The following is a 27,336-nucleotide window of genomic DNA, read 5'->3' on the forward strand; positions in this document are numbered from 1 at the left end:
CCCATGAGCAGCTGTGGACGCTGGGCAAAAGAGTTTTCAATTCGCTGCCGGCAAAGACCAGGACGGCCTGCAGAGCGAGCTGGAACTGATCACCTTCCTGCCTGGGGGGGGTGTTTTCTGCTGTGCGCTACCCCTTTTTCTACCCATCGCCTGCACTTGCTAATACATCCTGTGGTATTATCTGTCTTTCTTAGCCCTTCACCTTCTGTCTCTCTTCTGTCTTCTGGATAATAGCAGCCGGCCTCTTGGCCAGGTTGCGGTTGTTGTGGTGAAAGGAAGTGAAGGATTATTAATGTCAGTATATCCGTAATGTTCCTCCGGGTGAGGGTGAGAGCGGGCCGGCACTGGGAGTGGCTTCCCCTACCTGGCACTGGTTCTGGTATTTCTTGGAGGGTCGGCCCACGATGTAGATCTGAGTGGGGCTGAGGCCCAGCATGTTGTACACTGAGATGTCCTTCATGGAGCCGTAGGCAGCGCTGATCCTGATGTGGCACTGAAACACAGGGACACGGTTCAGCCCGCCCATCCAGCGCCTTGCCTAAAGCCAACCACCACCCGCATGGGCGCAAGGTCATCGGGACTCTACTCTCGCCCGGCTATGCTCCGGTCAAGCCTTAAGGAATCAATTGCTCTTTGGCGGTCAAGAAAATGAAGTCATTAGGGGTGTTATGAGTAATCAGATTAGTCAGGTGAAGTCCTTGAAGTCCTGCTTTGGCAACAGACTGCTCTGCTCACCCGTCGTTTCTCCACAGTGGAAAGGAGAGGACGGAGAGAGTCAAGGACTTGCTGCAGGAGCCAGTAGGTTTTATTCTAAAAGCTCAGAGGGGTGGGTGTTAACTGGAGATGATTTAGAAGAAATTTCTACCGATTTCTCTTTCTTTGGAGAGAAACTCCAATGTCACTTTCTACCGATACTTCAGTAAAGGAAAGGCTTGTGCCCTGCTTGGTATACGGACTCATTGTTCAAGGTGCTCTGTGGGTTTAAAGCTGCTGCTACTTGACCGATGTGTCGTGTGGACCTTCCCTCTAGTAGCCCTTCTAACTGAGCCACTGGGGGGCGCCAGCGAGCCGCACCTCCTGGACCAGGTTGCGCAGGAAGATGGTCTTCTGCCGCAGGGGGTCGTGCACCAGCCCCTCGGAGAAGAAGATCATGCCCTGCGGGAAGTTGTGCTGCGAGAGCCAGGACACCACGCGCTGCTTCTGCATGTCCGGCCGGCCCGTGATGTAGATGATCAGGTAGCCGAGGTCCTGCCAGTGCCTGCGGAGGGGGGGGGGGGCTCGTGAGCTGAAGAGTCGGAAAGTCCGCAGAGACGGCGCCCCCAGCTCGAGGGAAGGAAGCGACTACCCCCCCCCCGCCCCCGGGTGCGAGGTACCTGACGACGTCCACCGCGCCCGGCCGCACTTTGGGGTCGCTGCCCATGATGGAGACGCTGGCGGCGAAGGAGCCATCGATGCTGAAGACGACGCACTCCATCCCCCGCGGCAGCACAGTGAGGAAGGCCTCTGCGCTCGTCTGGTCACCCCTGGAGAGAGAGGGGTGGGTAGGGGAGGGGTTAACGGGAGAGGCCACTGGAGAGGGGCAGCACATTTCCGAACCACGCATCCCTCTTACGCACTTTCCAGAAAAGCCTTCTGGTCTGAGCCAAGCGGCTTCGGGTGTGGTTCTACCTAGGTTTCACTCGTAAAGCAAAAAGCTACCTCCAGCCTACATAGAGGAATCATAGTGTCTACAATGCCATGCCAATGACCTTTGACCTTCCTCACTATGACTGCAAAGCATAACATTTGTAACTGCTTCCTCTCCATCTGTGGCTGCAGACCTCTTTCGGATTTCTTTAACTGGAAGAGGCGCTACGGATTCAAGCCGAGTGCCTGCCCTGTCTTCCTTCGCGCAGCAGGACTCGCCACCATATGGGTAGAGCGGTTCACTCACTTGACCACCATCTTGATGGGGTAGACGCCCACAGGCAGCCGCTTGCCCTCCGGCACCGTGTAGGAGACGCGGCCGTTGCTGTTGGTGACCTCGGTGTCAAAGTGCACCCAGCGGCCCGAGGCCGGCTGCGTCATCAGGAAGATGTCCACCTGGGAGGGAGGCGAAAGAAAGGCTGTGTCCCAATACGCACACTTGCGGACTTGCGCCCTTCGTGTTCCATTGAATTCAATTTCTTTTGATATAGCGCCTTTCACAGCCAGGTTGCCCCAAGGTGCTTATCAATGCAAGTGACCCTACATGTTGAGAATACAGAACAGAAAAGGCCAGAAGACAATGGAGGAGAGGAAACAAAAAACCCTCAGTAAGGAGAAAAGAAACCTCTGGGGGTCCAAGGTCAACTGGCTCCCCAACCCATTTGGGCATGCTAACATTATACAATAAAGAAAAGGAATAAATGAATGAGGGTATTAATCCATCCATCATGTCTTCTGTATGTCAGTACTCCATGCAGATCCCTGTATACCAGCAAAATCTTCCTAAACTACAGCTATATCCACGATTGTATGTGCACGTTCCCATGCAAGGGCCCAGGCTGCCCCATTTCTAAATCTGTGTTTCACAAGGGGGCTCACCAGCACCCACAATGTACCCTTCTCTGAAGTCCACATCGGAGCAGACTGCACTGAAGGGAATCACCCCCTATTCCTTGCAGAATGGGGACATTTCATGTTCTAACCTATCAGGGTGGAGAGAAGTTGCCATGGGGAATAAAATATCCAAGCGATTCATTAGAGAACAAAAAATTAGTCTCAAAAAGATTATCTGCGGACATGCACTTAGCCACTGGAAAAGAAGCAGCAACGACAAGACAGCATTCTGACCCTGAACCATGTGACCAGCGAGTGCTGGCACACGAGGGGGGTCCCACTGCCCTGTTCTCAGCGCTTGAATGCTCGAATCCTCACGCCCTTGAAGTTCAAGCTTGCTCTGCGTCACAGAATGGCGGACCTGGAGGAAGAGCTTAGGGCTCAGTGTGACAACTGGGACAGAGCAAAACAGTGGGACCATGTCTAATCAACCATGCGATTGATTAAGCCAGAGACTAGGTTTATTCTGAACCTACCCTACACCTTACCGAAATCAAATCAAAAATCAAATCAAAATGTATTTATTAAATGCACAATACAGCCTGCTGCAGTAGTTGCGGGCAATGAAATGTCTTTTTTGCGAGCTCACAAAAATCACAAGAATCACAAAAATGGATGATTTTTAGGTACGTTTTTAGGTACAAGTTCAAGGTACGTCTACATGAAGCACTATTCTCAGAATGAAGTGATGGAAAGTGATGCAACTAAGAAAGAAATCCCGCGGGAGACTGTGAGAAAACACAGCCGAACTCGCAGCTGGGTCTCGGAAAGCCTGGAAGTCGGGGGGGCCCCGTAACTCAGGTGGTGCCACCTGTGGACGACGCCCGCCTGCACGAACTCGGGGGTTCCCCCTGCTCTCACCTTCTCCCCCGTGAGCGTCACCATGTCCAGCGGCCCGTACATGAACCGACCAACCAGCACCTGGGGGCCGTCCTCCGCAGCGATGACATCGTTCACCCGGTGGTTGGCAGTGACGTTCTGCAGGGAGGTGAAACCAGGCCTAAGCTTCATCTTTTTTTTAAATTCATGGCCACAGCCAACCTTAACCACATCTTGAAATCACCGCCTTCCGATCAGGGGCCTGTGTCGCCGGCTTAAGCAAGTAATTTATTTTAATTAGCGGACCTGGATAAGATTAGCTGTGCTGGAATACACGTCAGAATCCTCACTGAAATGGATATTAAGCTCAGGTTTGTGTCAAAACTAGTTGTTTTTACAGTTCCTCTTGGAAGTACTTGAACTCCAATCAAAGGTACAGAAGACAAAGAGAAAACAATTCATCCAACTCCCACCTTATAAGGTAGTTGGAAACCTTTTGTCATGTGAAAAATATATATTGAGGAAAATTCAATTCCCAATACTTTACATGTACGACTCAAATCTAAGTGAACTGTCATAATAAGAACACTATGAGCTCAGTTAACGTAGTTCAGAGGTGAAATAAAATGTGTAAAAATTGCAAATATTGTTGAACATCTGCACAGTGAACAATACAGTAAAATAAAAAGAAATAAGAAAATGGAGAGATGCACTAAAAATGACCAACAGCATTAATAACGTTATAAATATAGAATTAAAAGAGCTTGTTGTTATATTGCAATTGCACAATGCACTAACATATCTCACTTAGTATATTATGTATATTGGTCACCGTATTTCAGACATATTCCCAGGCTCAAATGAACATTCAACGCTGAAAACAGAAGGCTCAACGGAGCCCTGATCCAAGTATTCAAAAAAGTGAAGGTTAAAGAGATTTAAATTTAACTTTCTTTGTATTTTAAACATCTGCAAAGGCTTGCTGCCCGCACTGCTCACTGGAGAAGACTGCAGCTTTGCATCGAGTGGTTTTCAGCAGCTGAATACTACTGTATTTGCTTTTCTGTCCAGCAGAGGGAGCTGTGCCACTGTCTGGCACCACGGCTTAATAATAAGTGCTTAATGGGCATACTCAATACACGTTAGCACGGAGAACAGAAACCTCAAATCTTGTTGATGCAAGATTCTTTTAATAGGAAAAAAACACGATTTCTTTTTCAACCCCTTGTCGGCCAGAGAGTAAGAGCAGTGGGGTAGAAACAGAGAATATGAGTGTTCTGCCCGATCTGCATACTGATGTCTCTCCCAAGTAGATTTTATCTGAAGTATGTTGATAATGCTCACATTTTAAAATGTCTTTAAATATGGTGGGTTACAACATTGCCTAAATTGGTTCCAGAATGCATTCAGGGCTAAATCTGAGCTCATTATTAAACCTGCAATGTGTCGCCATATGATCATACCGTTCTACAGGGACAGAAAACAGCTTTGAATACAAATTCCTCTATGTTAGGGCTGTAGAACTGAAATAAAACAGTACTTCAATTCCTTTCCCTGTGCTTAATAATGCTTAATGAGCTCAACTGCCCTCGCTAATTGCTTAATTGAACCAATTTAGAGCCTTTCCAGGTCTGTGGCAACTGGAGTATCGGTTAATGGCAAGTCAATCTGGAGGTGTGTGTCCACTATTACTGAAGCACTAGACACAACCACAAACAGCATGAACACCAGGCATGTGAAGGAGCAGAGCCAATGACAGCCAGTATGTAGGCTCCTGCAGTGCAAGTCTTCAGACATCTTAGACACACTCAGGAGATAAGATACACTGTATGTGCAAATGAGCATCAACAGTTTACTCCACTGATGTTTTCTGCTACTTTATCAGTTATTTAAAACAGTTTAGACTTGGGTGAGAAGAACAAAGCTTTAACACACAGATTAGAATCGTTGAAACCCTAAACACAGCAAGTCAAGGTCGTCTGTACATGAGCAGACAGTATGAAGTGTTGTAGCAGCATTTACCCATCAAATTTAATGGACCCATTGGCAGGTGCTCTTCACCATTAACATGCTTTATTCCCTCTCCACACATATGAGCAAGGCTACAAAATACAGATCTGTCAGGATCAACTGTTTGGCTTGAAACAAAATGACAAGCATTGCAGAAGAAGATCGACACTGAACTGAAATGGGTGAAAAGAGCAGGTATTGTGCACAGCTATGTACATGCTAAAGGCCTGAGAGAAAAATGAAAAATATCAGTCCTTGTGAACAGAATCAATGTCTGGGTCACAGCAGCGATGACTCATGTTATCTCCCTCTTCCCTGCAAATATTATAGTGACTCCCCACCACTATCATGATCACGTAGTGTACTTCTGTAGTCTAATACTGTATCTCTTAGGCCCAGCGAATTTTAAAGCTTAAAAATCCATAGGCATGTATATGTATCTGAATGAATTTAAGTATATTTCTACTGGAACGTAAAATAACAATACTGTTGGGGTTTTTCCCCCCAATTAGACATTTTTTTTTAAGTCTTATCAAGTTGCATGCAATGCAAACTGGGTTAGTAGTTTGTCACTAGGGGGCGCTCTCACCCTCAGCTTGACGTGAGTACGGCGCCGAAGCCACTTCTCCCGCGGGCTGGAGGGCGAGAAAGGGGCGGAGTCAGAGCCATCCGCCTGCTGGGCTTTCAGGCAATCGCAGCGCATCACCTGTCAAACAAGCAGCCAATCAGCAACGTCCATATCACCGCTCTGTCAAACAAGCAGCCAATCAGCACTGTCCATATCACTTCTGTCAAACTCTAGCTGTCAGTCAGCCTTGGGTTAGTGGGCACCCCCCGATACTCAAGAACAGTGTCTCATGTTGGCAGCAAAGCTCAAAACAAAACACAAGGCTGCCATATTCATGACATTTAACACCACATAACTTGGCAGAAAATGACATTAAAGTTGCAGGAAAACTTTCAAAACGCGTCAAAGATTTTCACCAGGATCACCAGGAATGTAAAATTTGCTTCTGTGGCGAAAGCTTCTGTGACAGCTGCCAGGGAAGAGAAAACACGTCCCTTGCTCATCAAGCCATGACAGAGAGACTGGCAGTCTCTCAGTGTGTCAGAAGTGACAGAGCACACCCACCCACGCTCCACAAACCAGCCCCGTCAGTACACGCGCTGTGAAGGAGTTAAAGGTACAAAATGACTTGTTCTTCATCTTTTTATTTTACTCCTGACACTGCGCACGCTCAAAAAAAAAAAGCAGAACCACTTATCTCTGCATCTGTATCCAAAAATAACGCTTGACGCATTTTGCAAGATAAAGAGGACACAGATTGAGAAGGAGACAAGAGGCTGGCGCTCATCACAGGAAAGGGCTGATCAGAGTGAACAGACAGGGCACGATGGAGCTGCACGATAGCACCCAGGCTGAGTGTTAGAGCCATGAACCTGGGGTGAGTATTCCAGAGGGGGGAAATTGTCTGGACGTGACTGAATGCAGGGAAACTTTACTAAGAAGACAGCATCTGCTCCCGTACAGGAAATCAGATTGGGCTGAGCTTGGCCCTTAACCTCCTCTCATCTTAAAAGAGAACGTGGGAGGAAACTATTCAGAACAGATTGTGTAAAAGCATCACAGAACCCCAGGAAGACCCTCCTTGACTGCTCAGCTCCCCAGCGTCTCAGCATGACCCAGCAGTATTTTCTTGGTCTCAGAGCTGAAACTAGCTGCATGCAATTTCAGGGAATGACCATCAGAAGTGGGTTAGCAGACAGCGATCAGAGTCAGGGGTTAAAGTTTAGAGACAGAACTGAAGGTTAGGGATAAGCATCATGGTTTGGGGTTAATGAGTTTCACCAACTGACTTAATGAGTTAGAATGAGGAGTTTCGGCAAGGGGTCCGAGTAAGAGGTAGGAATTAGGGACAGGTTTAGGGATAAGTAGTTCAGGTTAGGTCACTGCAAGGCTTAGAGGTCAAAGGTCACAGTCTGGTACCTGTCGGAGCACGAAGGCCACAACATCGGTGGATTCCCAATAGCTGGCATGGAAGAGGTGTGGCAGTGCCACAGTGGGGAACGCAGTGAGGACATCCGGACAGTAGAGGGCATAGTCGAGCCGCTTCGTCCCCCACCAGGTACTGGAGACTGGGGGGGGGGGGAGGGCAGGATCAACAGTTGGAGGAAAGAAGGAGAGATGAGGCAGGATTTAAAAAAAGGGATGGAGAGAGGGATGAGGAGAGGAAAGGAAGGGGTGGAGAGAGAGAGAAAGAGGAGTGCTGGGTTTCACACTGAAAACCACCCTTAACACAAACAATCTTTAACTGCATATAATCCAAATTAAAAAAGCAATGGAAACTGATTATGTTAAGATAAAAAAAATCTGACAGGAAAAAATCAACACAACTTAGAGGACTTTTTTAACATCTAAATAAAGGCACGATCCAGTTACTCTATTTTTCCCAATCTGATTTGTAATTAAAATCCTGCTTCCTAGCAGACAGAGGTGAATTTCAGTATGCAGGGGCTGAACGTTCTTTCAACACTTGGCTTAGAATCAAAGTGTGCAGTCCCAGTGAGCCATCCCAGCAGTCAGCGTTCAGCTCAAGAGGGGATTCTGCTTTGCAGGTCCAGCCTGGCTCAAGTCATTACACTGAAGCCGGGACTGAGCCCTCTGTTCAACTGTGTGACAACTGCAAACTGCAAAGGCCTGGAAAAGACGCCAATTATCCATCCGGCTAAGGCTCTAATGGACTAACTGAGAGCTCAGCTGACAGAAGACAGAATGACTCTGGTCTGACCTCTGAGACCGCCATGCCACGAGACCTAATCCTCCTCTAGTGCATTGTGGCAGTTTCTGCAAAGCGCCCTCTGGTGGCTGAACCGCTTAGGTAGGGGTGTGGGCTCCACAGTGACCAGAATGGGCTCCTCTTTCCAGGTTCCCTTTTCACCTTTCCCTCCTTCTCATTGCTGCATCATGTTCCTAACAAGTTTAACCGTAAACTGCCGAAAGCCTGCTCTGACTGCGTTGGCTGGGGAGCTGGGAATCAATCTTTTAAAAGGAAAGCGCTGCTCCCAGGAGCCCGATCTCAGGCCCTCAGTTTCTTCCCTCCCTCAGTGCTGCTGCGACTCCGAGCCTGATGCCCTTACCGGTGGAGATGGTGCTGCCCAGCTGGCTGAGGGAGCACCCCGAGGTCTCGCTGTCGATGCTGGTCAGGCTGCCCCGCCACGGCGCGCGCCCCACCCGGTTTGCCCCGGTCCCACCCAGCTCGGGGGACGCAGGCCGGGGAGGGTTGGGGCTGGATCCCCCCTCCAGGAAAATCACGGGGTTGCTGTGGATGGCATCGGCTAGGGACAGAGGGACATGCACATCAGGCCCCGAGACCCACGTCTGTAGCAGGTGGCATTGATCATGGAGCAATGGGGCTGCACAGGATACCCACTGTACCACGCACTCCATCAGCACAATTTGCTCCTCGTTTTCTGGAAATGGATGTAAATCGATCCATCCATTCTCTAATCCAGTGCCTATCCTAGCAACGACCAGGCGCAAGGCAGGTTACACCCCGGAGAGGACGCCAGTCCATCACAAACTTAGACACACTCACATCGGGTCCGTTTTCCCAAAAGCCAGTTAGCCTCCCAGCCTGTCTGTGGACCGTGGGGGAGAAAGCCGAAGGACCTGGAGGAAACCTTCTCGAGCACAGGGAGAAAATTCAAAACCATGCAGCCAGCGTGTCTGGTTCCCAGCACTGTGAGGTAGCAATGCGAACCACTGCACAGACATACACTGCCTTGAGTGGAGTGTCCAGAAAAGCACTATAAAAGTGTAAGCAATTATGAGTAGATACAAAAATGTTTCTATTATTCCAAATGAGGGATTTTGTAAGTGATTATTGCCTTCTACAATCCTTACACTTTTTAATTTGAGGGCGAAGACAGAAGAAGATGAAGTTGTAAATTAAGCTCAAATATTTTGATCCTCTCTTTATTGCACCTCTTACCAGCCCCTCCCCTCTCATTAGCTCCGGACCAGAATGCACGCGGGGTGGGGATCTTTCTCCACCCCCCAAAAAAAGTGCACTCCCCACTTCTCGCCTCTGCAAAATCGGAAACCCGCCATCGGGCCGCATGCGACATGCGGCCCCGACGGTGCATGGTGTCCTCCGAGGCACCAGAGGGCGCTGTTCTGCAGAAAGTCGGGGTACCCCGGCTGGCTGCAGACCACCCAATCCTGAGGAGTTCATCCCTTCTGCACTGTGCGAGTCCCTGTCACCAGTGTCTACAAACTAGAGGGGTTTTACAGCCTCGACTGTAGAGCCGAAAGCGCTCCCTGGAGGAGACGCTGTGTCCAAAGTGCTCCAGCTCGGATATGAAACTTGAACGACGGGCTCAAGATCAAGGGCCTCTTGTCGCTCAACAGCCCCGTCTTAAAGGGCTCTGGAATGCCGCTCGGGAGTGAATTACTGTTGCCCTTACGCCAACGGAGAGACGAACAGAAGCAACGGAGGGGAAATCGCCGCTGGCAGGAAACGAGGAGCCGAGCGCTGATGGCAGATTTGTATTGGTGCCTGGCCGCTCCACTGTAAATCAGCAGATTTCATAAATAATTGAATAAAGAGACAGAAAGCTACTCCAGCAGTTAAATAAGAAATATACGTTAAGCTGAAGCACTTGCTGGAGGGAGAGAGAGAAAGAACAGGGGAGATTGGAGCCATAACTCTTGCAGTTAAAGTGGTCGATCGGTCAATATCGAATCAACAGTACAGTAGGCAAGGTTATTCAGAAGTCACACAAACTCTTTATTATTTTTGGTTTTCTCTTTCACTCTTTCTTTGAGTCTGTCTTTAAACTTTTTGTTTTTCTTTCTTCGGGGAATCACAGAGCCCGGCCACAGCTCTTCTCAGATGGAACACTCCGACACGCTTGACTTCTCTTTGTAAGATGGAGTGCCCAATCCGGCCGCCCTGAAGTTAATCCTTAAATGAATCCACCTGGAGAGAGAACGTCTCACTCCTGCCCCTTGGTCTGCTGTGGGTCTCCCAGGTGGGGCTGCCCTTCAGTGGGGGAGGAACTGGGTTCCCTCCTGTACAGTACGTGAGGCACCTGGGCATCCTTTGAGATTCGCTAGGAATAACAATGAAATTACAGCGATTGTATTGTTCAAAAAAAGTGCCAGATCTACAAAACCCAGATCCACACCATCCGCTGTCGCCGTAAAGCCCAATCCATCCTTCAGGACCCCAACTATCCCGGCCACAAAGTGTTCTCCCCCCTGCCCTCTGGCAAGCGGTACAGCACTGTTAAAGCTGGACCACTAGACTCAAGAACAGCTTCTATCCCACTGCAGTGAGCATCCTCAACAACAGCTCACTGCAGGGCCTCAGACTCAACACACATCTGCACTCTGCACGTTTTATAGTCTACCATTTTTTTTTATTTTCTAGATCTCACTGCTACACATTTATTTTTGTCCGTGTCATCTACAATGTGCGGTGTTGTCTGTTGTACTGTGTGTGTCCAGAGAGATCAGCGCGATCAAGAATTCCAATGTACGTGTGCATATGGCAATAAACTACTCTACTACAATGGTGACAACGATTACCGAAGAATTAAGTGGACTGAAAGGATCATGGAGTGCTTGAGTCAAAATTTGGCTTCACCTTCCTGGCCAGAGCACGAGGAGGCTGGGACCCCCCTGCAGAGTGAGGGGTGACCCAGGGGCAGCTGCAGAGGGGGAGATGGGGTGGAGGTGGGCAAAAGACATATGAGAGGGAGAGAAGGGGATCACGCACAGTAATTCGTGTTTAGGGGATAAAATGACATCAGCGGTGATTGCTAATTAGAAAGTCGAGCCTGATTGAACTTGGCTGTTGTCATCCCTCCTGAACTTTCATGATAAAACTCCCTTATAAAAGGATCCCAAATTGACACATGTAATACAAATGCTATACTCATGTAATTAACGGGCTGATTAAATAATTAATAGGTTAACTAATGTCCATGTGTGCTTGCTCTGAACCGGGGACACCCCAGGGTTTGCCTTTTGCTCCTGTGACATTCGTACTCGAGCCTGTGAACTCACCTACTGTACTAATCGCCCTGGATCACACCTGACAGCGCCTGAGCTGAGCCCCAGGGCACATGGAAGGAGAGAATGAAAAGGAGAGAAGACAGATATGTGTGGTGATGGGGAGACTGGGGGGGGGAGTGGAGACAGAGCAATGGAGAAAGATAGAGAGGAGAGATACAGGTCGAGAACAGGCAGAGACAGGCGAGAGGGGAGGAGGGAGATAAAGAGAATCGGAGAGGAAAAAGGAGATAGAGAAATGAGGGAAAGGGCAAAAAAGACAAGGGAGTTACAGAGAGCAGAAAAGAACGGGGTGAGAGACAGAGAGAAAGCCTCAAAGAGACAGTGAGATGGAGAGGCTTTTATTGCTGCACTGCAAGAAGCACTTCGGGACTCGATACATTCGTCCCCAAACCAACGCAGTGACACGCACCTGTCAGTCCAGCTGGGGGAGGGCTCAGCTGTCGCAGCCTGAGGGACAGTGAGTGAGGCTCTCCCACAATAACGTGATCTCGGGGCCCTGAACGGCTGCAAACGTTTACCCTTTGTCGCGGCTTGTGCAATGCTGCACGGCAACAAAGCTCTCTGGGTTCTGAGTTTGATTAACGTGCGAGGAGGGGGGGGGACCAGGCCGAAGCACGGAGCACCCCCTCTCCATCAGCACGCTCCGCGGTTTGCCCATCGCCACTCGATGCTCAGCGCCAGACCCGCCCACCCCAGCCACAGTTAAGCCCACCCTGCCCCTTGTTTACAAAGCAGCGCACACTGTCCCATTACCTGCTAAGTGCCAAAACCGGGCGATTAGCCGGGAGATTTATTCCTGTGGAATGACAGTGAGCAATAGCTTTTTACTATGTCAGAGAGGCAGCAGGCTGTTCGTCGCAATTTTCACAATTGACTTCCCAATAAAGGATGGATTGGATTTTATGACTTGCCGAGCGTTAGATATCCGCCGGGCTGCCCACCGCGCGCGCGCCCACCCTGCAGAGATCCGCGCCGCTGGCGGTTTCCCGATCCCCCCAGGCGCTGATATTACAATTAACTTGAAACCGAAACGGCAAACACTTCGACTTTAAGACGGGGTTCTCGCTGAAACGGCTCACCCTCGTTGCCTTTTCCATACAGGGAAAACGGTGTCTTGTCCCAGTGTGGTGAAGGGAAAACATGGACAGAAGGCTGGCTAACGTAGGCCGTCAGGATGACTGAAGTCTCAGACATAAACCGCTATTTGTCCTGTTTTTGAAATTACAAAAGGTTGCAAAGTGGACCCCCCCGTCCTTGAGAGTTGAATCGGTATTCTGCCAAGGGAAACCCGGTCACCCCAGACAAAAGGCATGGCAATCCGAGGTGCTTTCAGAACATTAAGAATAATTCACTGTTATATAGCCCCTTTCATGCCAAGACAGGAAATGCAAAAAAAATTGATCAAGAAGCATAGGTGCTACTGTGAGATGAATTAAGATGACTGAATTTTTTGGCTCATGTATTTACTGTATTATAGTGCTCGTTGCACTTGTACCCATTTATACAACTAGGGATCCTATAGAGTAAATTAAATTTAATTTAAAATTATTATTAATTAATTTGGCCAAAGCACCCTGCTCAAGGGTACAACAACAGCTGTGCCCCACCTGGGATTTGAACCCACAACCCCCCAGTCACAAGCCCAGCACCCTGACTCCTGTGCCACACTGCTTCCCAGAAAGGCGCCAGTGAGAAACGTACCCCAGGCCGATACTATTTGATGGAGAAGAATGGAAAAACGAAAGAAAATACACTTTTTCTTCACCGGGAGCTGTCAGGCGGGGGGGGGGAGGTGGGGGTGAAATGTCGTGGACTGGCAGCGGGAGAGAAGCAGGCGCGCGGATCAGCCTGCCACGCCAGTTGTAACCTCTAATCCAAATGCAGAACATGAGAGTTGTTATCGCCGGCAGGCATCAGGCAGCACGCTGGCAGTTTTTATTGCTTCCAGTTCCTCTTGTGGTCCCTCTTGCCCCCCCTTACTGCTTTAGAAAGTAGAGAGGGCTTTGGGTAGCAAGTGGGGCTCCCCTGAGCAAAATAATAAAGCGATCAAACAGCTATGTGGGTTTTATTAGTTTCCCACTCAGATCTGCAAGCTTAACCCCTTCTGTGGCTGGATCTGACCTTTCGGTGTTTAAGTGATGCAGCAGACACGCTTAACTGTGCATTTCCCTCACTTCTCTAAAGGCACAATTTCCAAGCACACAGCCGCAGGGAAACACAGGAGACTCCTGGTGCACAACAGCTCAATCCTCTGTAGGGTCTTGGGTGCACAGAATCCTACATAAATTGCACTGGAGGTAGCAGGAATGCAGATATATTTACCAGCATTTCAGTAGCATGACTGCGCACCTTCGCTCAAAAAGATGCTAACAAGCTTTATACTGTCTCACACCTGCTGCTCTCTGTTCAAGACTGCAGCGGCTGACGAGACCTGACGGACCAAACGTGGCCAGATCTGTTGTCCAGCACTGTGTTCACTGGCACAGAAGTTTCTATGGTGATGGCTCTGATGAGGACTGGTTGCAATTTACTGGAGTGGTAATATTCTTTTTGTATTTTGTATGTCAGACAGCAATCACAAGCAGAACTGAGAACACCATACTGAAAAACACTTGAGTTACAGCCACACAAGAGCTTGAATAGAAATATACTGAAAACTCAAGCCCATGCGACAACTAAAAGCTTGTAGGAGGCGTTTTTAAACATTGTGTGCCACCATTTGCCATTTTCTCAATCTCTTCAGCTCCCAGTTACTGGTGGGGCTGATGGAAACGTCTGTGATTGATAAACAGCCCCAGCCTTTTGAGCTGCTGGAGCACAAAGGGTTGATGGACAGATGTCAGCCCTTGATTGACATATGGACCTGTCTTAGGAACATTTTACTAGGGCATTCGTAGGCTTGGAAGGTTTAAGAATCGTTCACAAGCTCTCGCTCTGCGGCCCAGGCTCTGAGATTTCTGAACGGGTTGTGGTAACACAACGATACAACAGTGCCACATGACGCAGCATTTAATCCCCATCAGGTGACGACTGCAACTCGTCTCCTCTGCTGTGCGATTATGCAGCACAAGAGCACAATTTCGCTGAAGCTGGGGGTAAAATAATGAGCTCCGACACCACCCCAGGGACAGACGAGAGCGGAGAGGGATGGAGACGGAGAGAGGGGGGAGGAGAAGGAACAGGGAGAACAGACCCGCTATTTTTCCTGTCCCGGTTGATGAAATCGTTTGAAGCCGGGGATAAAAAAAAAACCCATCAAGCTGAAAAACAAGCAGCCGGCGCAGAGGAAAAGAGCACCTCTGTGATTGAAAGAGACACGCGATTAAATGATGGGGAGACGAAGAGCGAGCAGGCGGGGGGGGAGGGAGAGGGAGGGATGGAGACAGCACAGGGACAGGGAAGGCTAGGTGGAGGAGTGGGATGAAACAGGGAGAGGAAAGAGGGAACGCGTGTGCCCGCAAGGCCTGTACACTCCCGAGGGGGGGAGGAAAACGAACGAGAAGCAGAGCAGAATCGACAGAGGCCGGGTGGCTGGAGACCCGGAGGGGAGAGAGAGGTGTCGGAGCAAGGGCAGCCAAGGGAAGGCGGAACCCGGTGAGGTCGGATCGCCCTGGGATCCTCAAGGCAGCCCCCCTTGGGGGAAACAGCTGTCCAGGCCAGAGACCTAAGAAAACGGGGAGCCTAGCTTGAGGGGGGAACTCTAAGCTCGTAGCTGCACGCCTCTCCCTTTTACAAGAAACATGGCTTTGTCTTCTCACACTGCAGCACAGCACCTAGGTGGAAAGGGCATGCGGAGAGCTCCAGACAGCCCGTTCATCAACGGCAATTCATTAGTAGGAGCACGCTGTGGAGGAGAAAACACGAAGTGCCTGTCTATGCATTTTATTTCTAGAAGCATCTGACACCTCATCTCCGTGGCCACCGGAGTGAGGATTCAGCTAATGAAGTACCTGTCGGGAACTGAAGCTGGTGCGCAGCTGTTTTCTCCCCTCACCGGGTGCTTTATAGAACATGTGATTGCTTAGGAAAGTACTGCGGGCGCTCGGGTCCCCTGTGCTCGGCTCTCAACACTGCCGTCTGGCTGAAACCTAGTGACAGCTCCCGCTGGAAACTCGTGGTCTCCCAGCCTACGACACAGAACACTGAAGCACGCCCGTGCGACATCACTGCCCGTCGCTAGTGCTGCCCTCTCACGATCGAGGACACGTGGTTTCACAATATGGAAGCTCATACACAGGGCCGTCTCGAGGGGGGGTGGGTTCTTGTGTGTAGTGGGGGTAGCAGGGAGCAGCATTGAGGTGAGGAAATAGCTCCCTAACTGGCCTGCGCGAACAGACACGCAGAACCGAACACAACTACTAATCGCCGTCGTTGCTAATGCTATCCGTACCTCCAGGTGTCTAGCTAGGTGCTAGCATCCTTGTCTTTGTTGAGATCTCACCACCCGTTTCTTCTTCGCCCCTGGTTTTTATGACGAACCTTTCCGAAGACCCTTTAAGGGCCACATTTACATCCTCCCTCTTCTGCCTCCTGTTTCTGTTCTCGCCCCCGCTGCAGTATTTTCGCAATTTGTCCCCGTCTCTGCTTGGGATCGCCATTTTTTTCCAGGCTAGTCTAGTTCTGCTCGCAACTGGTGGCCTGTGACGTAGTGAGTGTGGTCCAGTTCTGAATAAAGCACCAGCTCTCCCACTGACTTAAGATTTCATCTCGAGTTAAAATAAGAGTTTTGTGTGTCACTTTATTAAAATGTTTAAACGTCTATTTTTATGCAGGTGTGAAGCAGGATTGGGGGGGGGGCTGGTCAGTGCGGGGCCCTGGCCAGCCACCCCCCCTTTGAGACGGCTCATACAGAGATCATACTAACTGGTCAGGTGCCTGCTGGATCAATAGTGTGCACAGGTGGGGTCTTGTGTACAAAATACTACTCCTACAAGTGAATCTACTCCTACAGAGCACACAGTCAGCCCATAATGTGCTGGTTCCAGTCTGAAATGAGTCATTTAGCTACCTGTGACCAGGTCAGAGATTCCCCGAGTGCAGGTGTGCAACAGGACAGGTCAAGCCCATCAGAACTGGGTGGACCAGCGTCAGGAGGGTGCCTTGGTGTCTTGGCTAGTCATGCAAGCTAGAGTTCCAATGGTTAGGACTCCCGGTTTGCATTGGGTTCCACTCCTGGTTATAATAATAATACTTCCTTACTCTTACTGTACATAGCCCTTTTCTGGACACTCCACTCAAAGCGCTTTACAGGTAATGGGGATCCCCTCCACCACCACCAGTGTGCAGCCCCACCTGGATGATGCACCAGTACTCTCCCCACACACCAGCTCTCAGTGGGGAGGAGAGCAGAGTGATGAAGCCAGTTCAGAGATGGGGATTATTAGGAGGTCATAACTGGTAAAGGCCAGGGGGATATTCGGGCAGGAAGCTGGGGTAAGACCCCTACTGTTTTCGAGGAAACACCCTTTTTAATGGGCGCAGAGAGTCAGGACCTCGCCTTTTTACAGTATAGGACACATAGGACATTAGGACCCATACAGACCTCAGGGTGAGCGCCCCCTACTGGCCCCACTAACACCTCTTCCAGCAGCAACCTTAGTTTTTCCCAGGAGGTCTCTCATCCAGGTACTGACCAGGCTCACACCTGCTGAGCTCCAGTGGGCTGCTAGTTGTGAGTTGCAGGGTGTTATGGCTGTTAATGGGAATGCAAATGTCTACCCCAGTGCCTGGTCAGAACTGAGACCTCCAAGGTACACCAGGTTGTTGCTTCAAGTGGATTAAGTGGAGTGATGGATTACAAAGCCCAGACATATACAGTATGTATAAACAAGACCCTTGTCTGCTATAATTACAGAATAAATAAACAAAATCTCAATAGAAGTTAATTTCCAGCCTCCAACAGTGAAGCATCAAAACTTGCTTTGTTTACCAAGCCAGACTTATTTACTGGTCCTGGGTGAGCGATTGAACAGCAGGGCGCTCTGAATGGGCCTAACAGCCCGAGCTGATCCTCACAGGCCACAGAGCCGATCTCAACGCCGACACGAGAGGTTTCAGGAAAGACAGAGCGTCAGAAAGAACAATTCTACTCCCGTTCTTAGGAACGGAATTGAAAAATGGTTTTAAAGGGATGAATCGTGCCGGGAACACTGAAGGCTTTTAAACAGTGCTTTGGAAAACGAACCGCAGTTTGTTTGGCTTCAGGAAAAATGTCTTTGCACTACAGTACAACCCTGGCTTGGACATTCTCATGTCTCTACACACTTACTGGCTTCCTGCTGAGCTCTCCTCATTTCTAAGCCCCACTGCTGCGCCCCTCCCTCCTCCCATCACCCAGGCCATGGAGTGGAACCCGGCCGGAGCCAGGACGCCTTACCCAGCATCGCGGAGCGGCCGTCGCCCAGCGGGTAGCGCTGGTACCGCGGGACGGCGAACGGCTGCAGCTGGTGGAACTGCGGATACAGCAGGGGCTCGAGCCGCGAGGCCGAGGGGTCGGCGGGGTGAAACAGGTTATAGAGCTGGGAGCAGGCCGGGCGGAGCTGGGTCACTGCGGGGAGACAGCAGACGCATCAGAGGTTATGCACCGGGCAACTAAATGGCAGCTCAAAACTTTGCAATTATGCAATTTCCCACTCTCTCTGTACAATCATGCAAGCTTGCAGTCGTTCCTGACTTCTTACTGGAGAGACTGCACAATCCCCTCTTAGTGCAGCTCTCTGTGATCAATCTCTGTGATCTATTCTTCACGAGAAATGAACATGCTACAGTATATCAGGCTGGCACAGCCAGAGTGGACTGGACACAGCACATGCCTGAGCCCCCTGGAGTTACTGCTGGACCAACACAAACCAGACTGGTGAAGCAGGCAGGACAGGATGCGCAGGGTTAGTGTTAGTGTTCGGGCGGACGCGACTGTATCTGTGCGACTGTGGGTGGGTGGGGGTGTGTGTCGGGTTCGCGCGTCTGCGTCTGCGGCGCTGGGCGGTCCAGTACCCTGGACAGCGGGCAGCACCGTCCTCCTCATGGCCAGCACCAGCCCCAGGGGGCAGCCCAGCAGGAAACAGTCCGACACGTCAAAGTCGAAACGCCCAGGGCTGAGGACCAGACTGGAGTTGCTGCCGGGCCTCAGCACGCCCTCCTCCTGCAGCAGACTGGGGTTTGGGGGGGGAGAGAGAGGGAGATACAGTGATCAGCGTCCTGCAGCACAGACCGGACTGGGAGAGAACTGAGCTGTGCTGCCACACACATGGGCAGAGAGGGACACTCGCAAAAGGAGACATCAGTGTCCTGCAGCAGGAAAGAAGAGAGACAGTCAGTGAGCATGTGTTTTCCCTGCAATGGTCTGGTCCCACCCTTGTCAAACGTACGCAGAACATTGGTGGTTTTTTATTTTGGTTTTCTAGCGTTGTTGTGTTGAACTACGCCAAATTTCTCCCAATCTCCTCAGGGGACAATTAAGCTTGGATTGACTTGAACTGGGAACAATGCACAGTTTATGCTATAAGTAAAGCATAGCTCACCCTCAGCAGATTAACGGAATGATTAATCTGCTAGCAAACGACCTTGACTAATGATTGGTACGTTTTGCTAATGTACAACTGAAAAGACGACGCAATTAGGGAGTACAATTTCTAACCGAGGTGTTGGCAACATAACTTCTCTCTCTCCTGCGGTTGTCAGCGGTAACATTCTCGCCGTTTGTGCTGCAGATGCTGTTTATCCGAGGACATCTTCTCCAGCCTCCTCCCCCCTCCCCTTCAGCAAACACACCTGAGCGCACAAACGCGCGCGCGCGCACACATACACAGCGCCGCCATACTGAGGGCCCAGCGTGAGTCCGCATCTGTCGCAGGCCGGGGCTATTAATAGCAGCGAGCCGGCTTCCCGGTGACGTCACGGCAGTGCAGCACACACGCCGGCGCTCGCACAAAGAGGTCTATTTTAGGAAACCATGGGCAATGGCTTGGCAGGGGGGGGCAGCAAGGAGAGACACTTCCACACGTACCCTGGGCTGCAGCCAGACGACACCTGCATTGCAAGTCGAATCCGGGGAAGATCCAGTAACGCCCAGAGAAGGGGAGACCTCTGCTGGCAAATTAAAATGGTGTCTAAAACACCCGCTAAGAACTGCACCTCTGATTTCAAATTGCCTCTGAACTATAGGCCTTCTGGTATGTTAGGGAGGATTTGATAAATGGCTCAGGAGATGCCTAAAGGACTGAGAAACCCCTCTCTGTGATGAACAATGAACAGGGCTCACAGCACGGCTGTCTGGTTTATCAATGAACCGGCCCGGCTCTAATCCGTGTGCACTGATTCGCAGTAGACCCAAGCAATTACAACATTCATTTTCCGCACTTCTGGGGGAAAGGCACAGACATTTTTCGGAGTCCTCTTGCCGTTTTTTTGAGTTCACTGTTCTCGCTCGCCTCCCGTTAACATTCCAGATCAAGTGTACGCCGTGGAAATGATGGACTTATTAAAATGATACGTTTCTGCACGAGGGAAAAACAGAATAATAATAATGATGATTTTAAAACACGTATAATTAAAAAACAAACCCTTGTTTTCAGCTAAAAACCTCAAACTCTGAGGTTTTCTAACAGTGTGATCAGTTCTGCCACAACATAAGAGCACCCTACCCCCCCCCCAAGGAAAGTACTGCAGTTTGACTCTGTGTGACCAGAGCACAGGACTCTGGGAGTAACTGTGCCCCTATACTTCACCTGGTGTGCTCATGCTCGGCCCGCGTTGAAGGGGAGTTTCATACTACATGTGAAATATTTTCTGCTCTTTTTCTTATTCTGAAAAATTAAAGGCACCTGGCTTTCATTTTTCATTCACCCATTTTTTCCCAGATTGAAGGTTAAAGCCTTTCAAAATAACCCGCAGGAAACAGGGGACGGGTGTTGCACTGCGACAGAAGGATTTGCCTGCGCTCCTGGGCTCCGACAGGGAGGAGCTCCTTACCTACTGAAGGCGTTCTGCTGACTAACGGAGCTGCAGTCACAAGAGTCACTCTGCTTCCGCGTCAGAGGTTGCCGTAGCGATGGAGACTCCCCTGGGGCCCCTGAGAGGTCGATATTACTTTTGCTGAGGCGCTTGCTAGAGCTGAGGCTGGGGCTCGCATCTCCTGACTGGCCTGGGTTGTCCTGCAAGCACACACAGAGGGAGGCAGTGTGGGCTAGTGGTTAGAGCTGAGGCACTGGGAGAGAGGTGGTGTGGGCTAGTGGTTAGAGCTGAGGCACTGGGAGAGAGGCAGTGTGGGCTAGTGGTTAGAGCTGAGGCACTGGGAGAGAGGCAGTGTGGGCTAGTGGTTAGAGCTGAGGCACTGGGAGAGAGGCAGTGTGGGCTAGTGGTTAGAGCTGAGGCACTGGGAGAGAGGCAGTGTGGGCTAGTGGTTAGAGCTGAGGCACTGGGAGAGAGACAGTGTGGGCTAGTGGTTAGAGCTGAGGCACTGGGTGGGAGGCAGTGTGGGCTAGTGGTTAGAGCTGAGGCACTGGAAGAGAGGCAGTGTGGGCTAGGGGTTAGAGCTGAGGCACCAGGAGAGAGGTTTGAGCCAAGGAACACAGGAATACTGCTTTAGCAAAGTGAATCATAGAATTCATCTCGGCTCTACCTTCAAGCTTTCAGTGCTGTCGTTGCGGCTGCTGCTGGGGCTCTCTGGCCGATGACTGGTACTGAAGCACAGGGCATCGAAACACAGGACGCCCCCCACGCAGTCACCAATCAGGCACACCTGGAGGGGAGGAAGGGGTGTGTCACTCAGCTGGCAACTGAATTCTAAGCTCATTGCATGCTGGTTGCACAGAGACGATACTTAGGGCTGACCCAAATCTGTCGACTCGTTCTGTCACCTTCATGGCTGTGTGTCCTACTGTACCTGTCCACTGAACCCGGCCCCTTCCTGGGACTTGAGGAACTCATGGTAGACCTGATTGGCGCGGCTGATCACCGTGGCAACCGCATCCAGGTAATGTGGCGAGGCGATGGCAAGGAGAGGGAGAGCAGCCAGGGGCAGGTGGTCGACACTACTGGACACGCAGCTCTCGTCGTAGCTGTAGGGGTTCAGGCTGGGGAGACAGTGAAAGGACACAGAGCTGTCCATTAATAAACGCTCCTCTAAGTTCCACCTTTCGTTCATAAAAAAAAAACAGTGTTTTTAAAAGCCCAAGAACTCCACAGTCCAGCCAGTTTTCTATGTCATGCCTCACAAAAGAATTTGGGAGAAAAATGACCAACTGAACCAACAGACTCAGAGACATCTGTAGGACCAACAGCCCCAAGGCGCTTAACAAAGCTGTGTGACAATACGTGACATTACAATACAGAAAGAGAAGAAGCCAGAAGATAACGGAGGAGAGGAACCCAAAACTCCTCAGGAAGGAGAAAAGAAACCTCTGGGGGTCCAAGGTCACTGGCTGCCCAACCTCTCTGGGCATGCTAACATTATACAATTCCAAAAAAGTACTAAGTGTGAAGTATTAAGCCTTCCATCACGTCCTTCTGTGTGCCAGTACTCCATGCAGATCCCTGTAGACCAGCCAAATCCTCCCAAACGACAGCTCTATTTACTGCCACTCCCTGTGTTAGCCAGTAGTGTGGTGGGGTGTTTCAGTGCAGTGCTGAGCATCTGCTTTTGCCCCCTGCAGATGCTGTGGGCTGGCTGCTGTGCTGCCTCGGAGCTGCCCTCCCCCCGTCCAGAGCTTGGCGCCCCCCCCCTCCCTGGAGCGCGGGGGTCAGTTTGCCTTGTTTACAAGCGCGACTCGGCCGGCACAGAGCGCAGGCATCACCGGAACGAGGCTACAGCAGGCCAGACGAGACGCACAGCTACAGGCTTCAGTTCACAGAGCGCCCAAACGACCCCTTTTTCTTCCCGGTTTAATTTATGCCGTCCGCTTCCCCCAACAGCAGGTGTTGATGTATGCAATTTAGATTTACTTAATTAAAACGGGAGAGCTTTTCTTTAAAAAAAAAAAAACACACACACAAAAAAAAGACGAGCACATGAAACAATTCTCGCTCTCTTTTATCCACAGCCCGGGACTTGCGGATGTGCAGCGGATCCTAATATCATAACTCATTAATACTACAGCTGCAGAGCGGACAGAGACAATGGAGGCGGAATCTGCGAGGAAAAATAAAAGCCCGTTTCGGGCGCACCTTGGCCTTCAGGCCGTGCTCCAACTCACAGCGTACAGTACCGGCCAAAATATAAGGAACCCCCACCACATGGGGGTACAGGACACAAGATGTGGGGTTCAACAAGTGCAGCCCACTCCTGGACCCCTCCTAGCAGAAGGGCTGTCTGCAGGCGAGGTTGTGATGAAAAGGGTGAAGGGTCGAACTGCTCCTCTTCCTGGTTCCACACAACAGGATGGAGACTGACAGGGAATGCTCCGGGAGCAGGGAAGGCGATGGCAATCGGGCCACTACTCCTGCTGCCAACCCTATTAACGTGAAATTAGGAACATCTGCTTTTGACCACGTGCACCACTTTTTGCAGTGCTCTGGAAGATGGCCTTTTTTGTAAACAAATCAGAGCTCATTTCCAACCACTCAACTGTGCTGTGACTTCTAGTGTCCACTGCACAGCCGCACACAACACAGGGAGACCCCGCTGTGCAGCAGTTTGAGACGGTCCAGGTTTTACAGAGTATGAGCCAACAGCAGAGGCAATCAAGAGCAAGCTCTAGGCTCAACAGGACACTCAGAGAGCAGCTGGGTCCTTCGAAGCTTCTGCTCTTTGTTACAGAAACGTTTCAGATATCATTCATCATGAAGGAATCGTTAAATCAGTCCAGTTCTTAGCTCTGGGTGGCCTTAGTTGATTATTTAGTTGATTTGTGTTTCCTGTTCAAAAACAAATCAGGGCTGGGTTTGGGGTTATACAGCCACCACTTTCACTGCTTCACCTTAAAGCTCTTTATAAACTCAGTCGTCAACAAGGCCCAGGAGTGAAGTACAGGCAACCAAGCACACACACTTGATCTCATCAAAATCATGGAGGAAAAACTACAGTTTAAAAAGAAAATATTTTCTGAACTGTGAAACACTTCAAAGTCTGTCAACTGTGAAGCACTTCTCCGAGAGTCGCTTCTTTACACCAAGGCTTGTGGGAGTATGCAACAGCTGCTGATTAGCCAGAAGCTTAGATCAATTAGCGATCAAATGAAGGACCTAACGGCGGTTTCTTGCTTGTAACCTTCCTCCTGTTCTTACGTAGTTCATCCAGCACAGCGAGTCTGGGCCCTACATTTGATTTACAGGGACCTGCGCGTGACAGTGAGGAATGAAAGCGGTTTATAAACCATTTACAATCTTGTTCACAAAATCCCGGCCCGGAGAACAAGCCTGTCAGCCAGCTAACAGTGCTAACAAGCCTCCCCACCTCCCTCGCTGGGCAAAGCCGAGCTGTAGAAGCTCTCCCATCTGACATGCCTTTACAAAACGATACAGTCGTTACAACAGGAAGGAGGGAGACGTAGTTAACATCACTTCGTATCCTGAATTGTCTTCGGTACAAGGACATGAGAAGTCTGAGCGTTTCATTAAGGTCGGTGAATTTGCACGGTAATTAAGCATATATTTGCTTAATGTAGTTTTTCCAGTTTGGATCTTACTTACACGTGTTGTTCCAAGGTTTGTCCTACTTTAGCGTGTCCTGGTACGCAGCATACAATAGTATACCACAGCATAATGATATAAGGCTTAACAATTACTGTGAGGAAGAGATCAGCTTTGAATTACAGTCATTGACCACTGCAGGGAGACTGGAAGTATTAACTGTCCCTCCCATCTCTACTACAGCACTGGATTACTGAATGAGCCAGTGCAGCCCAATAGCTCTGCCACATTGTACTGCAAGACACAGGAGCCCTGGAACACTCTGACCTTGAGAACAGCACATTCTTGGTTCATTATGATGAGCGCAGGAGAAGAAGGCACAGGAGCCAGCCAGCTTAAAGGGCCCAGTGTCCTGTGCAATTGCCCTCACTTTAATTGCCTCTTTTACTGTACAAACATTTTTCCAGGAAAGCACGCAGGCCAGTCTTCTCCACTTAGAGAAACTCTAAGTACATTGCTGAAAGGAAAAAAACAACTCAGAAAACACAGGCTACTAAGGGAAGTAAAATCTTCCTTGTGGCCTTGCCAACAGTCATACCATCTGAAGAAGTGAAGAAAGATTAGAGGAGAGAGGAATAGCTCATTTGCTAGTAAGCAGCCAATTGATCCCAGAAACTCATCCAGTCGTTTCTTACAAGAAATTACAGCATCACCTTCAGAAACACGCATTAGTGTCTTGTGCCATACTCCCTTCGTTTACGGACTCCAGCAGAATGTGGGACCGAACTGCCTCTTGTTCTCGGCAGTTTCCACTTGTGTCCCCCAGTGTGTGTTTCTCCCTTGGTTCTGAAAACAGGGGCGACTTGGTGGGTGCCTTTGAGGATTTTGAATATTTGAATCGGACCCTCTTGCAGTTTCTTTCGGTCCAAGATGGCAGATATTCAGTTCTTCTAGGTTGTCAGGGTGGGGAGTCCAGGAATGTAACTATTTCCAGGCAGATTAACATGACACTGATCTAAATTCTACACCTTTAACTATGCATCCCAGCATTCATTCTGTTTGTCTTGTTTATTGCTTCCCTACAGATGAGGGGGTGTGTCAGCATGAACACTAAGCTGTTTTCACAGGGCTTTGCAACATAGCGAGTTCCGATTTCTGTTTCTGCTAGCTGCATGTAACGATGTGCTCGTCTACATTAGGAGTGTCATCTGCCAGGCCTTGGCCCGGTCTTGCCCTGAGACTTGCCGAGTTTCCTCAGCAGAATTCTTAATCCTCCAGCTTTTGGTCTCTTGCCGAAATGAATTAGGTTTCTAACTCCGGCGGAACGTGGACCACTCAGAAGAGGGGTGGTCCCAAAGCAAGTTTTAAGCCCGCAGGTCCCAATGTCATTCTTACATCCCCGGCCTGGCACATACACCTGCCCTGTTGTGGATGTGTGCCACCCTGTGAAGACACAGCAGGCGAAGGTGCTATATACTGTAAAACCCCCTCACACTGCGCGCGGGGGAACGCTCAGCTCCAAAACGCAAGAGTTTGATCGGAAAAAAAGCACTGGCGAATAAAATCTCGCTAATTGGCTGTCCAGTGGGAGAGCGAGGCCCTTTAACAGACCCTTCACTCACTCTGTCAAATCCTCTGCAGGTGTTGTGCGCTCTGTTCTCATTAGTCTGTTCCCAGACACCTACATTCTAACTTCAACCTTGCTCTTGGTGCCTTCTTTAAGAGCAGAGGCACTTAATGAGCTCAGAGCAGCATATGCTTCACAACAGGCGAGAACCCCCCCCTCCACCTTGCATGCCCCCCTGAAAAAGCAGCAGTTCAGTCCTTACACAGGGCCCCCACTCCACCGGGCAGAGCTGGTTATGTGCAGAGGCGGCTCTTTGTGCTGGAGGCTGGCTGAACCACAGTCCGCGTGGCGATTTCCCACAGCAGGATGCTGTTTTAGCAACAATGCTCAGCAACAATGCCCCTTCCCTGCTTGTCTTCTGCCCTGTACCCCTTTGTGAACACTTTTTGTTTTCCTATCAGCTGAGGGTTAAAAAGGATTCCCCACGGGGGCGTTGAGCAGGTAAAAAAAAAACAGCTGGCAGGGGCGAGGGAAAAATTGGGTTTAAAAACCCAATGCCACCACAGACTCCCAGGAGCCTGCCTCACTGAATCCCAGAGCTGGGGACTGCAGGGAAAACGGACTCGCTGAAAAGGGAACCAAACAAAAATTCTCTAGATTTTATTACGGACCGACGTCAGCTCCCAGGAAAACTTCAGAGACGTTAAAATGATGAAAGGGAATTTTAGTCAAATTGCAGAAATTCACCCTGTTCTGGGGGGAAAAGCCTTAGCTTTTCAGAATAAGCCCTGAAATAAAAAAAAACAAAACACACCCCTTGACATCACATCGACCAGTGCAGAAATCCCAGTGTGTACTGGCAGAGCTCATCAACAGGGATCAGAAGGTTTGGACATGTGGCATGAAAACCAGATCTGTTATATACAGCAGACGGACATCATCACTTCAAAGTCACGGTGCCCTCTCTCTAGAAGCAATGGGCAGGGTACACCCTGGAAGGGACACCAGTCCATTTCGGGGCACACACAGACATACAATCACACCAGGGCCAACTTTCCCAGTTAACCTACCAACATGCTTTGAACTGTAGGAGGAAACTGGAGCACCTGGAGGAAACCCACACAAACACAGGGAGAACACACAAGCCTTGGGAATCGAGCCCAGGACCCCAGAGCTGCAAGGCAGCAATGCTAAGCCAAGATGTATTTTACCAGATTCACAGAGGATATATTTTAAACTTCATGAAGTAGGTTTTACATAATAAGTTCAGGTGGGGAGCTGCGTCAGCATGCGTAGGCTGCAAAGTAACAAGTAATAGGTTTATTCCATGCTGAATTGAGAAGAAAGAAAACGCAACGTTGCGGCCGTGGAGCCTTCTTCAGGTGTGACAAAAAAATAAGGTTGCTGGTGGAAGACGTGTTAGATAGGCCAGTAGGGGGCGCTCACCCTGCGGTCTGTGTGGGTCCTAATACCCCCAATATAGTGACAGGGACACTATACTGTAAAAAGGCGCTGTCCTTCAGATGAGATGTAAAACAAAGGTCCTGACTCTATGTGGTCATTAAAAATGCCAGGGAGTTTTTTCGAAAAGAGTAGGGGTGTTACCGCAGTGTCCTGGCCAAATTTCCCCCTGGCCTTTACTAATCATGGCCTCCTAATAATCCCCATCTCCGAACTGGCTTCATCACTCTGCTCTCCTCCCCACTGAGAG

The 27,336-nt window shown here is 49.9% G+C and overlaps 1 protein-coding gene across 3 annotated transcripts in view; it reads right to left on the reverse strand.

Moving 5' to 3' along the window:
* LOC102692719 (membrane-associated phosphatidylinositol transfer protein 3) overlaps positions 1–27,336 on the reverse strand; it is a 79,736-nt gene that overhangs the window by 6,364 nt on the left and 46,036 nt on the right. For all 3 annotated transcript variants that reach the window (XM_069184451.1, XM_069184450.1, XM_069184449.1), the window contains exons 6-18: positions 21,375–21,564; positions 21,111–21,230; positions 20,462–20,643; positions 18,485–18,642; positions 17,868–18,038; positions 8,548–8,745; positions 7,397–7,545; positions 5,999–6,115; positions 3,442–3,558; positions 1,934–2,082; positions 1,374–1,523; positions 1,075–1,258; positions 365–493 (exon numbers count right to left, since the gene is read on the reverse strand). In XM_069184451.1, coding sequence (XP_069040552.1) covers positions 365–493; positions 1,075–1,258; positions 1,374–1,523; positions 1,934–2,082; positions 3,442–3,558; positions 5,999–6,115; positions 7,397–7,545; positions 8,548–8,745; positions 17,868–18,038; positions 18,485–18,642; positions 20,462–20,643; positions 21,111–21,230; positions 21,375–21,564 — 2,014 coding nt within the window. The remainder of the gene's footprint in view (positions 1–364; positions 494–1,074; positions 1,259–1,373; positions 1,524–1,933; positions 2,083–3,441; positions 3,559–5,998; positions 6,116–7,396; positions 7,546–8,547; positions 8,746–17,867; positions 18,039–18,484; positions 18,643–20,461; positions 20,644–21,110; positions 21,231–21,374; positions 21,565–27,336) is intronic.

Source organism: Lepisosteus oculatus, chromosome 26, assembly GCF_040954835.1.
Source record: "Lepisosteus oculatus isolate fLepOcu1 chromosome 26, fLepOcu1.hap2, whole genome shotgun sequence".
In the NCBI taxonomy this organism is placed as follows: domain Eukaryota; kingdom Metazoa; phylum Chordata; class Actinopteri; order Semionotiformes; family Lepisosteidae; genus Lepisosteus; species Lepisosteus oculatus.